Below are 11,694 nucleotides of genomic sequence, written 5' to 3'. Positions count from 1 at the left end.
CATGGCTGCACCCTGTAGTGTTTCATGCTCATACGCACATTGGCTAGGACGATGCATTGCCATGTCTTCATGTTTCATTGTGCTGTGTCGACGCTTAGCCAACGTTTAATACCGCAATTATTCCCATGCTCAAACCCAAGTCTATTGTCCATTAGAGAAGCGGGCAGGCAGCTGCGTTAGCGGAACGAGCAAAAGCTTTTGATCTAATTCACGTGCTTCACAGACCGCATGTGTAGGCTACGGTGCACCTGCTCTTTATTCGAAGGTGATTAAGCTGTGCTTGTTTCGTTGCGCGGCTTGGTCTTTCTTAGGCAAATAGATGGTTGAGTGACTGCGCTGGTCAGTTCAGGTAAATCAATTACCCGCACAGATGTTCTGTCGCTTCCTTTCAAATGTAAAATCCAGCTCATTCTGAGGCGCACGGTGGATAACGGAGAGTTATGGTCCGTCGCCGGAACAGACACACACACACAAACACACACAGTGGTGTACTGGCCATCGGGCATAGGCTACAGCGACGAATCTAGCACCTGTGCCGGTGGACTATCAAAACAACATTTAAATGTAAATGTCTACTAGCCCTATCTGCCTCATTACTGGTCCTCGGTGCTAGCAACCAAGCCAAGGGCCGCAATTCTTTCCCAGTGCACCCCTGCACAGACAGACAGACACACACACACACACACACACTCTCTCTCTCTCTCTCTCTCTCTCTCTCTCTCATACATACACGTGGCGTGCGCACACACGCACACCGTTGGAAATGTAGACCATTTGTATTCATATCATAGTATAGGTACTCATCAATGACGTGTTCTGTGTGGTTAATGAAAAGGGAAATTCGGCATTTTTTATTTAATTAGTATGCCTGCATCTTAAACAAAACAAAAAAGGCGAATGACTTTTGGTCAATCAATAGTCTACTTCTAGACTTAAATGCAGACATCAGCATCAAACTGACAAGATGGCAATTTATGGCACCGGTGCGCAGAGGTATAAGAGCAGCTTCATTTCTCAGACGTGTGTGTATCATGGCTTAGCCTTAACAGTTTTCTTTTACGGCCTGAATAAATCAGTTTCCATCTCATTTGACTGATTTACTCCACAGGTCCTGAGGTCTTGGCATGCATTCAGAGCAGAACATATGGCTGGCTTTATTGACAGCATCAATCATCACGCTAGCCTGATCACATAGGCCTAACGGTTAAAAAAATCTCCCAAACAGCGGGGGTCATATGTGGATGATCATCATAACCAATGGCGACGAACTCATTCTTGACCTTCATCAAGTAATCTCGTAGCTTTTCTTGGAAATAGACAGAGTGTGGAACGTGAGAGGAAGGAGGGAACGAGAGAGAGGCTCTGCGAGAGTAGATATGTGTATATAGTCCAGAGTCTGACTCCTACGCGCCCTGCTGAGGAAATGAACGTGCCCTGCAGGCGTGATAAAATATGAAGATTGCTGTCTCACTATATACCAAACATGGACAGAAAAAGTAATATTAACATAACTCCACAGCAGGATGATAGGGGCAGGAAATATTACCGGTCTGTCAAGAAGTCAAGAACTTTAACAGGGCCATTCGGTGAAAGGCGGGTCTATTGCATTAGCCATATGCTGAAACAGAAATGGATCTGGAATGGAAGGAATCGTTACAAATTGAAACTCGTACATCAGTCTTACTTAGGCTTATATTGCCATTTTGCATTTAGCCGGTGAATAAAATCAAGGCATACCGCCAAACACATGCAAAGCACTGAAGCATTCGCTGCTGTCAATTCTAGCATGGATATTAGTGAGCTATGACATCACGTCGTTGTATCGACATAAGTGTTTCACTTGGTATTAACAGGGGAAAAAAGACAAGACGTGTTTTTTTCCGCTGGCAATATCCCAACAAAACCTTTTGGCATTTATAGCCGCATTTCAACGTGTCAACACACGCAAAGAATCCCTCAGAAGATGGGAGTCTGATGCGCGTTTGAAACACATTGGCAACGCCTGCCAAGAGCGAGCAGCATGTAAAGTGACCCAGATTTAAAACCTCCGAAGACTCGTAAACTACAGTAGACAGCCACGCACTCATCGGCCTGTCTGTGTCCTATGAAGCTTCAGAGAAAGTCCTGGAAGCCTACAGCATCATGCACACTTCTACAGAAGACACGCTAGAATTGCACGGGCTGTGTTCCCCACATGGAGCTATTTGGCTCAGGAGGGGCCAGGCACACAGAATGACTACCATGATTTGAACATAGTGATGTCAGCCGAGTAAAAAGACGTAATTAATTTCTGTTCAAAGCCTGCTTCTGAATGTGAAGAATCTTCACCCTCTGATTTTATTTTAAAATCACACTCTAAGATATTTATAGTAGCTACATTCAAACAGGGGAGCACAGACAAACTCAGAAGGTTGGCCCAGAACAGCTAAATTCTACAGCCTTCTATTTTAGTGAAATGGTATGGGCAAGCAACCTCATTAGACGCTAGTGAGTAGATAGCATCGTCTTTAAGGTATAATTTCCCTCCTGCAGTGATGTGGAAATAAGAGATTATTTCACTCTTGAGCGTTTTAGTGAATAGAGAAATCACCCCGTCGAGTAAACTAATATCGTGTTAATTTATTAAACCACTATCTATAGTAACAGGAAATGGCGTATCTCAGTATTTTGTCTGAAAGACATCCGTTATATCTACCAGACTATCGCGAATGTTGAATAGGAATTGTATTTCTTTCTGCGCGGGTGTGTGTGTCTGTCTATGCGCGAGCGCGCTCTCCTTCAGAGGTATTCGTGACTCCGGAGCTGTCCCTTTCAGTACCACGGAGGTGTTAAAACCATTCTGGGGGGAAGCGGTCAGCCTACGTGTTGCTGCGCAGCAACAGACAGCGCATGGTATGCGAGGGAGTCCCTCCACCGAGGACAGCCGAGGAGAACGTGACACTGTAAAATGCCTTTCAATAACTGTGAGGTTACATTATGCCAATCACGAGGGAATGGGCTCAATGAACCGCTCTTAACATCTGACGAAAACAACGCGGTGGATGCCGGGCGGGAACCCCGTCTTTCAGGAGACAATGCATGCCAGACATTGAAGCACCTCACTTACTACAAACTGGAGGCACTGTGAGACATTTCTGTAGCCTCAACTTGTCTGTAGGATTTTCAGCATTATCGTCCATGGAGTTTCGAGTGCAATTTGGCAGAAAACAAGGAAACCTTGAAACTGACATTGCTTCCTGTAAGTAGGCTACTGTTTTCTCCTACTGATGTATATTTGACCTCCTCTACTTTGCCAGTATTTGACTTAACATATCGACTACAGGTGTTATATGAAAGGCGATAATGGTTTAATCTGATTCGTGGTCGATTTGGTTAACTTTGAACGACATAAATGAGCAAACAAATATTATAGAGACGTGTTTTTAACTTTGTTGATAAACATATTCAGTGTATTTTCGATGGTTAATATCGGCATTTGCTAAAAGCTGAAATTAGATTATGTTTGTGATCTCAGGGACAACGTCGAAACTCATATGTTTACCTGTCCTGTAAAATATGTATTTTGTGCGTGCTTTGTAGGACCTGTTACCTACGCCACAAGTGACCGCATCACCCTCCAGACATGACTGGCCAGAGTCTCGAGGACCTGAGCGGGGCAAACATTGAGGAAAATGTCATACGTATTAACGTTGGAGGGTTCAAAAAACGTCTCCTGTCCAATATGCTGTCACGGTTCCCAGAGACGCGACTGGCACGTTTGCTTCGATGCCAGTCAAAAGATGCAATTCTGGAATTGTGCGATGACTATGATGACGCCGATAAAGAGTTTTACTTCGACAGAAACCCGGCGCTTTTCCCATATGTTTTGAATTTCTACAACACTGGGCGGTTACATGTTATGGCAGAACTCTGTATTTTTTCATTCAGTCAAGAAATAGAATACTGGGGCATCAACGAGTTCTTCATTGACTCCTGTTGCAGCAACGCATATCACTGCCGTATAATGGAACCAAACCGTAACGAATGGGATGACAAGAGCGAAGAGGGGAGCACTGCATCCTCCTTTGACGAGATTTTAGAATTCTACAATGATGCCACTAAGTTTGACAAGCAGCCATTAGGGAGTGTTAGGCGGAGACTCTGGCTGATGCTAGACAACCCTGGGTACTCCATTCCCAGTCGAATCATCAGCGTGTTTTCCATACTTGTAGTGTTGGGATCCATTGTCACCATGTGTATGAACAGTATGGCTGAGTTTGTTTTACTTGATAGTGACGGGCAGCCTCTGGAAGATCCTCGCTTTGAGATTGTGGAGCTCTTTGGAATTGGGTGGTTCACGTTTGAGCTTCTCGCCAGGATTGCCGTGGCTCCAGATCTTATACAGTTCTTTAAGCACCCGCTGAATCTGATTGATCTCGTGTCCATTTTGCCTTTTTACCTCACGCTTGTCATCAACCTGGTGGCTGAGAGCAGCCCGGCTCTGGCCAACCTGGGACGCGTGGCTCAGGTGCTGAGGCTGATGAGGATTTTCCGCATTCTGAAGCTCGCGCGCCATTCCACCGGGCTGCGCTCTCTGGGTGCCACTCTTAAGAACAGTTACAAAGAGGTTGGTCTCCTGCTGTTGTACCTCGCAGTGGGGGTGTCTTTTTTCTCGGTGATGGCTTACACCGTTGAGAAGGAGGACAATGATGACCTCACCACCATTCCCGCGTGCTGGTGGTGGGCGACGGTGAGCATGACGACCGTGGGATATGGTGACGTCGTGCCTGTCTCCGTAGCCGGCAAGCTCACCGCATCGGCCTGCATCCTTGCAGGCATTCTGGTCGTCGTGCTTCCGATCACGCTCATATTCAACAAATTCTCTCTTTTCTACAAGAGACAGAAACAACTGGAGGTTGCAATGAGGAGCTGCGACTTTGACGAGGACATTAAAGAAGTTCCCTCTGTCAACCTGAGAAATTATTACGCACACAAGGTGAAATCCCTGATGGCAAGCCTGTCAAACATGAGCCGGAGCTCACCGAGTGAGCACAGTCTTACGGAGTCACTCCACTGACTTATACCCTAGGCTTTGCATAGGAGAAGTTGTTCGAAGGAACTGAAACTGCTTAAACGCTACACGCATACTGACACAACACTGCATGAAAACCTATAACTTCCATCGGCTACGCGAAAAAAATCGGTGACCATCACGAAAGTTACACTGATGTGCTTTAAACTATACAACCAGTGTTTTCCGTGTCTGTAAAATCAAGTGCGTCTCGATGTGTTTCCTGATTAGAAGTCTTTTCAAAGAAACCTGTAGCATGGAAGGCGAGAATCCTGTGAGGGTGGTATTAGGGGAAAAACATAGTGGCCTGAGCTGTCCTATAAATGTGCTTTAAATCTCGTGACTCGTCTTATATGACACTTTAACACATATCCTACCCAGACGTCCAAACAGTTTAAATGTGAAATAGTTGTTACCGACTTGTAGTAGACTTAATTAGATACTGTTTAGGCAAGATATTATGTCAATAAAGGTACACATTTGTATGTACTCCTTTTTGTAGACCTGTTCTGTTTCTTTGTGAAACTCTTATGTATCTGAATAACTTTGCCTATTTTTGTGTCAATATAGATCTGCTAAATTCTATTTGAATAACTGATGAGTCAAAATAACAATGTTCATTTTTAGAAAACCTTGAACTCTTGTCTATTGGACTGTTATGTATGTGACATTCACAAGTCGTCCATTTGTCCAGTGATTGTGGTTGGACATTATTGAAGGTGAGTATGCAAAGAGGATTATGCCTGTGGTGACTACTTCACTAATTGCTTGTCATGTCACACTGCAGCATCACTGCTACTGGCTTGCCTGAATAAATGGTCTTTGGCATAGAAACCAAACCCCTTACTGTTACTATTAAAGTTTTTTATTCCATCTCTGAGACATTGAGATATCATAGTGTGAACGGTTTCCCCCCGAAGGCTTTAAAACAATGAACAGATCCTTGAAATCATCATTGCTGTGTAACCCTGCTGTTTTTGAGAGTAAAACTGGACAGTGAATGTCAATCATTAACAATGCAGCTCCTCCTGCTAGACATGTGATGTGTGTATGATCTATTAGCCTTTAGATATCTGCTCTTATGAGGAGATTATACAACTAGCTCACAGTCTTCGCATTGCCTCTGTAATGCTTAGGAAATGTCACACAGATAGAAGCAGACTGAATCCAGACCCTGCTCCTGATCTCCAGATTTGTCTCGTCTGGGACATATCAGCTTTTTCTTTAAACTGCAGGGACACCCCTCAAAAGTAGTCACACACATTTCTTGGACTTTATAGGATTGAAAACAATTTATTATTCTAGTTTGACTCCTAATGGTTCGCTAATATTTGGACTATGTGATTTTTATTGACTGAAGTACGTAGCCTACATGGTGTGTATGTGAGACATTTTCCCTCGTCAGGTCAGTTTTTGATTGGCCCCAGTATTAGAGAGGTGGATTCCTGCTGTCAGGGGCTTAAGCCCTTACGGTCTAACTAAAAGGTTACACAGATAGCAGCAGACTGGATCCAGATCCTGATCTTGTCTGGGACAAATCAACATGCACACTATGCAAGTGACACAGGCCAACTGTCTGCGAAATCCGCACACAGCACACTCCAGCATGTGCAGAGTTCAGGGAATGAGAGTATAAGACTGGCACCCAGTACAACCACATTTGTTGTCCCTTAGGGTTGCTACAAAACCTTGTTCAGTTTGTTATAGATATGTCTTCAAAAGGTTGTGTGGTCTGAATTGAACCATTTTCAACATGGGATTTATTATAGTTTTCTATCTGCAGTAGAATTAACTGTATTTGGAGCCGTTTTGTCAAATTGTGTTTGAACAATTTTAAGTCCACTTGAAATGACATTTTATGAATGGATGGTCCAAGTCCATGCAAACAGCACAGCAAATGCAGAACAACCATAAGAAACTAATACTGTACATTTAAAGTGACATTAATTATGACCTCATAGAAGGTTTTCACTAAGTTCTCCTGAGGAACCCTGAAATCATCAGCATTTATATCAATGCTTGCTTGCACCAATGCAGATATGATTTAATCTTATAATCCTTAGGAGACCAATTAAGAACACTATTTCTCTATTTTTCTGTTTGCTTCCAAACCCCATCAAAAGGCAGGCTACCTCCTTGGGGGAACTGTGATATTACCTTTTATTAGTTCATTTCCAGGCAACTAGAGAGTAGTTCATAACAAATAAAAGTCTTTCATAATAAACATGTCCACAGCATTTGCATAAGGCAGTGAAGCAGAAGTGGGTACATGAATACATCTGAATACATCTAAACACAAAGCCCACATCAAATGCTTCCCTGCAAACCAGCGCTGCGTCTACAGAATTGTTAAACCATGTGATTATTTGTTTGGTAATTTGTGGACATTTTCTTAAGTAGTTGCGTTCTGTGTGAATACTAATGGCCATGAATTAAGATCTACATTTTATTCTAAATTAAATAAAACATGGAATATTTACGTTTTGACCCACAACTTAACAGGTCATCACCAAGGTGCTCATGATTACATGATTTAAATAAAACAATCAAACAACAATATTTTGGGAGTAACATTCCTCTCCTTCTCTCCATTCCTTATCCTTGTTGGATAAAAGTGTCTGTTGTTAAATGAATTAATGCAAATGTAAAGTAAGACCACTTTCTTTCACATTATTCCAGCACCTCTGAAGAGTAAAAGTATTCACCAAGCTCTAACCAGAAAAACATTCACTTCTTCTAATATGCAATCTTGCCTTTCCCTGTCAATGCTTGTAACTTAAGCATAGAGAGGCACAGACACATCAAACCTCAGCACTTTGCACACGTTAACGGTTGGTGACGTGTAATTTATCGCCTCAGAATATTCATGCATGTCTCCTGCCTGAGACTCTTTGAGGGGTGAAAGGGCTTGGGCGTCAACACATGATCTGAGCAGCAAGCCACAACAAACACTCTTGGGTGTATGCATACACTTGGTACATCAGGGAATAACTTAAGAGTTCCTCTGATGTGAACGGCACAGTGCTGCTATAACAAGGCATGCAGAACTTGTCAATGTGCCCCTATTGTCCTCCTTGTCTTCTTCTACACACTGTAGCATTAGTTTGTTTGACTCTGTTTGAGTGCACAACAGCAGAAGCTGTGAAGAGGTGGGAACATCCCTCCATTAAAAGAACCTCCTGTACAGTGTAGCCTGAGTCTCCATAGACCACATGTGCTTTGGGCTGGTGAACACAACTATAGAGAAGAGATAAAGGAGGCCAGGCTCAGTAGTGCTGATAGGTCTGCTTACCGTGAAACAGGGAAGGCCTTTCTTTCTCCAGGCACAGAAGCCTGCAGTTGGTCCGGTGGTACACGAAGGGCTTGTTTCGCGCATCAGAAGTTTTGCTGCCGGCTCTTCTTAGCGTCCACGGTGTCCAGGACGGGTTGGTGTTTGGTGGTGTAGCACAGCCTCAGTTCTCCGATCTGGCACTCCATCAGGGGGTCCAGGGCCTTCAGGCACAAATGCGGCTCATTGTAGCTCATGTTTTTCATCTGAAATCAGACACAGACACACACACAAACACACACACACACACACAGTCAAAGACATGTTCAGACAGATTTTCATGTCAGAACCCCATTTGAAATGTCAAGGACATGGCAAAAATTGCACGCCCTGAAATGTATTTAAATTAATTTTCCAGCATCCACATCACTTGCCTCAACAGCACATGGGCTGTATTGTTGCTAAAACATCGGCAGCCACATGCAGCTTCAGCCTACATCACATGGCTTGTCAGAGCAATGTGGGCTAATATAAGACTATGGTTGCTATCTACCTACAGACATGAGGCTGGCACACACGGATGGGGAATTGTGGCTTATGCTGTGCACACAGCACTACTGTGTGGTCTGATTGTCAGAGGTGGGTAGAGTAAGCAAAAGCTGTTCTCAAGTACAAGTATTGCTACTTTATGATAATAATGACTCAAGTAGAAGTAAAAGTATCCATCAAAATAATGAGTATTAGTAAAAATGGGTCTCATCAAATGACTCAGGTAGTGAGTAACTTCATATGATGATGTTTATTACACCTGTCAAGCACATGTATTACATTCAAATGTGGGGTTATGCCCAAAATAAAACAAAATGCTTGTCTACTAAACACAACTTAACATAGCCATCTGCACACTCAAGTACTAAATCACATTCCACCGAATATAAAAAGAATAAGTTGCAGGCTGGCCTATAAAACCTAATCTTGTAGGCCTATCATCGATATATAGCCTCACCAAAGTGACATAAGCGACTCATCAGACCAATGAAGAATGAGCGAACTAACATCATGTTATCTAGTTATAGTAACTAATATCAAGGGAAATCCAGTATTCTATACGTTATACATTTATATGTACCACAATACCAAAGGCCCTACCGTGAAAGTGTGGCAATAACATCATTCTAATGCCATCAGTAAGTTACTTTAAATAAATAGCAAACTATGGTTAACTTTAACAGTAACTTAACGTTAGCCTCACTCTACTAGCTAGCTCTCAACATAATGTTGTATTCAGAGGTGGACATACCGGCGTTAAGCCAAGGTAAGAAACTGTCCCAAACTACTAAGAGCCCCATAAAACCCCTAATTTGTTTACTCTTCGCTAATTAATTATGTCCATATGGTGTCTGAATGTATAATTCATAAGAGTATCAGCCCCCCATTGGACTATCCCATGATCTTCCTGAACATCTGTGAAAATGATTCAGGAAGACAGCAGCCAACAGCTCAGCGTTGTGTACAGACTGTTGATAAATGAAGCGAAGCAACCCCAGCGGTCCTGAACAAAGGAGGAAGCGGGAGGAAAGCAGAACATTGCTAGCAAAACTGCCAAAGGTAACAAGGTAACTTGCATCAGTACCCCTTAATATATGTGTAGTTGCATCAGTACCCCTTAATATATGTGTAGTTGCATCAGTACCCCTCAATATATGTGTAGTTGCATCAGTACCCCTCAATATATGTGTAGTTGCGCCCCTGTACACGTGTTGAGGAGGACTCCACTCTTGACCTCGCCTTAGGCCCCCAAATGACTAAATATCTGGTCATATTAGGCTACCAAATATAGTGTGCAGCTTTATTTGTAAAAGGTATTTCCCATATATCTGGAAAGTGCTACGATTTGCACATCCCCATGCAGCCCATGTTTACACCAATTTCCACTCAACCAATGTTTTGTTAGTGATTTCCACTTTCCTAGCCCAACTCACGACCCCTCAGATTTATTTGCTGTCCCTGTATATAAAGCTGTAGTAGTAGTAAAGTGGTTCAAACTAGCTCCACCTCCAGCAGCTACAACAGTAATATGCTGCTCACACACTGATTCTTCAGTATTAATAATTTAATGATGTTATATGTAATAATATATCAGTCAGAGGGACCAAAGCAGTAATTTACTTTAATACTTTAACTACATTGTGCTGCTAATACTTTAGTATTTTTACATTGCTGTATTCGTAGTGAAGTGGAGGATCTGAATAGTACATGTACTGGAGTAAACGTAACACGCTACTACCCACCGCTGCTGATTGTGCCCAAATTGTAGTATGTTATTACGATTCTATTTTAGATTTCATATGCATTTACAAGTATGCTTATTTTCAAGTGTGTCTCTCTGTGTGTGTGTGAATCTGTGTATCAATGTGTCACCCACACGTAATAATAACAATATTGAACGATATGATCATGGCCAAGCCATCATGGCTGTGTAGGTCTATGACATTAGGCTTAACAGTAGAGTCTGTCATTGTCACTGTCATTCTGACATGGCCTGAACCTTCCATAGCATTTTTTATCCGGCAACATCACTCATCACAGTCACTGCACACTGTAAACCTGAACAAGTTCAGAGTACTTAAAACTTTTGATGTAACCGATTACATAATAAAATTTGAGCACATATATTATTATTTTTAAGTAAACTTAACTTAAAAATGATACATCGGCTATACTGATTTATTTTGTTATCGTTTTCATAATTTTTAAGTTCTCTGAACTTATATTCAAATATTTTTATACTTAAATCTTTTAACCTCTATGTACTAAATTATTTTCACTCAACAACACAAAATAAAATTAAGTTTTAAGCCTTAAAAATCAAGTTCAGTGCACTTAATAGTTCAACTCAGAGTTCAACTTAATTATTCTGAGTAAATAATACTTTTTTTTAACTCCGCTTGAGTAGGTAATACTTAAATAGCTAACTTTTTTTAATTGAGCACTACTTATTTTCAATTATTGACCACATATACTGATTTTCTGGTTGTGTTTACAAACTGACTTTAAACTGAAAGTTACTCTACAAGAAACATTCAAATCTATGTAAGATTTCTATTAAAAAGAGTGAGATGAGAAAAACTTAAGAGGTATCACATCATTTATATTTCTTGTAAAACAACTGACAAAATAAAAGATTACATTAAAGCTTTAAAGAACAGTGTTACAAAGTTAACAAGTCAACAACAAATCGTTTATTTCAACAAATAATTTTTTAAGGTGAGTAAGGACGGTTTCAGAGGTTTTGTTGTCTTCCAGACACATAAAAAGGTTCTGTATGAGAAGGTGTGCGTGAGTTTTTTGGGATATTCTAAATTGAAAGCATATG

At 41.7% G+C, this 11,694-nt stretch overlaps 1 protein-coding gene across 1 annotated transcript; it reads left to right on the top strand.

The window, feature by feature from the left end:
* The first annotated feature begins 2,361 nt into the window (after window positions 1-2,361).
* Window positions 2,362-5,902, top strand: LOC105896176 (potassium voltage-gated channel subfamily S member 2). The gene is made up of 2 exons (XM_012822909.3): window positions 2,362-3,238; window positions 3,580-5,902. Exon 2 carries the CDS (start codon window positions 3,623-3,625, stop codon window positions 5,054-5,056), a length of 1,434 nt encoding a protein of 477 aa, XP_012678363.1. The 5' UTR covers window positions 2,362-3,238; window positions 3,580-3,622; the 3' UTR covers window positions 5,057-5,902.
* The last annotated feature ends 5,792 nt before the right edge of the window (window positions 5,903-11,694 follow it).

This window comes from Clupea harengus, chromosome 11, assembly GCF_900700415.2.
Source record: "Clupea harengus chromosome 11, Ch_v2.0.2, whole genome shotgun sequence".
In the NCBI taxonomy this organism is placed as follows: Eukaryota; Metazoa; Chordata; class Actinopteri; order Clupeiformes; family Clupeidae; genus Clupea; species Clupea harengus.
The sequence above is the reverse complement of the archived record's forward strand: the minus strand, read 5'-3'. Positions and strand labels throughout refer to the sequence as shown.

Bases quoted from the DNA above. Each gene is read 5' to 3' on its own strand.
- LOC105896176 (XM_012822909.3), top strand. From the start codon at position 3,623: ATGACTGGCCAGAGTCTCGAGGACCTGAGCGGGGCAAACATTGAGGAA.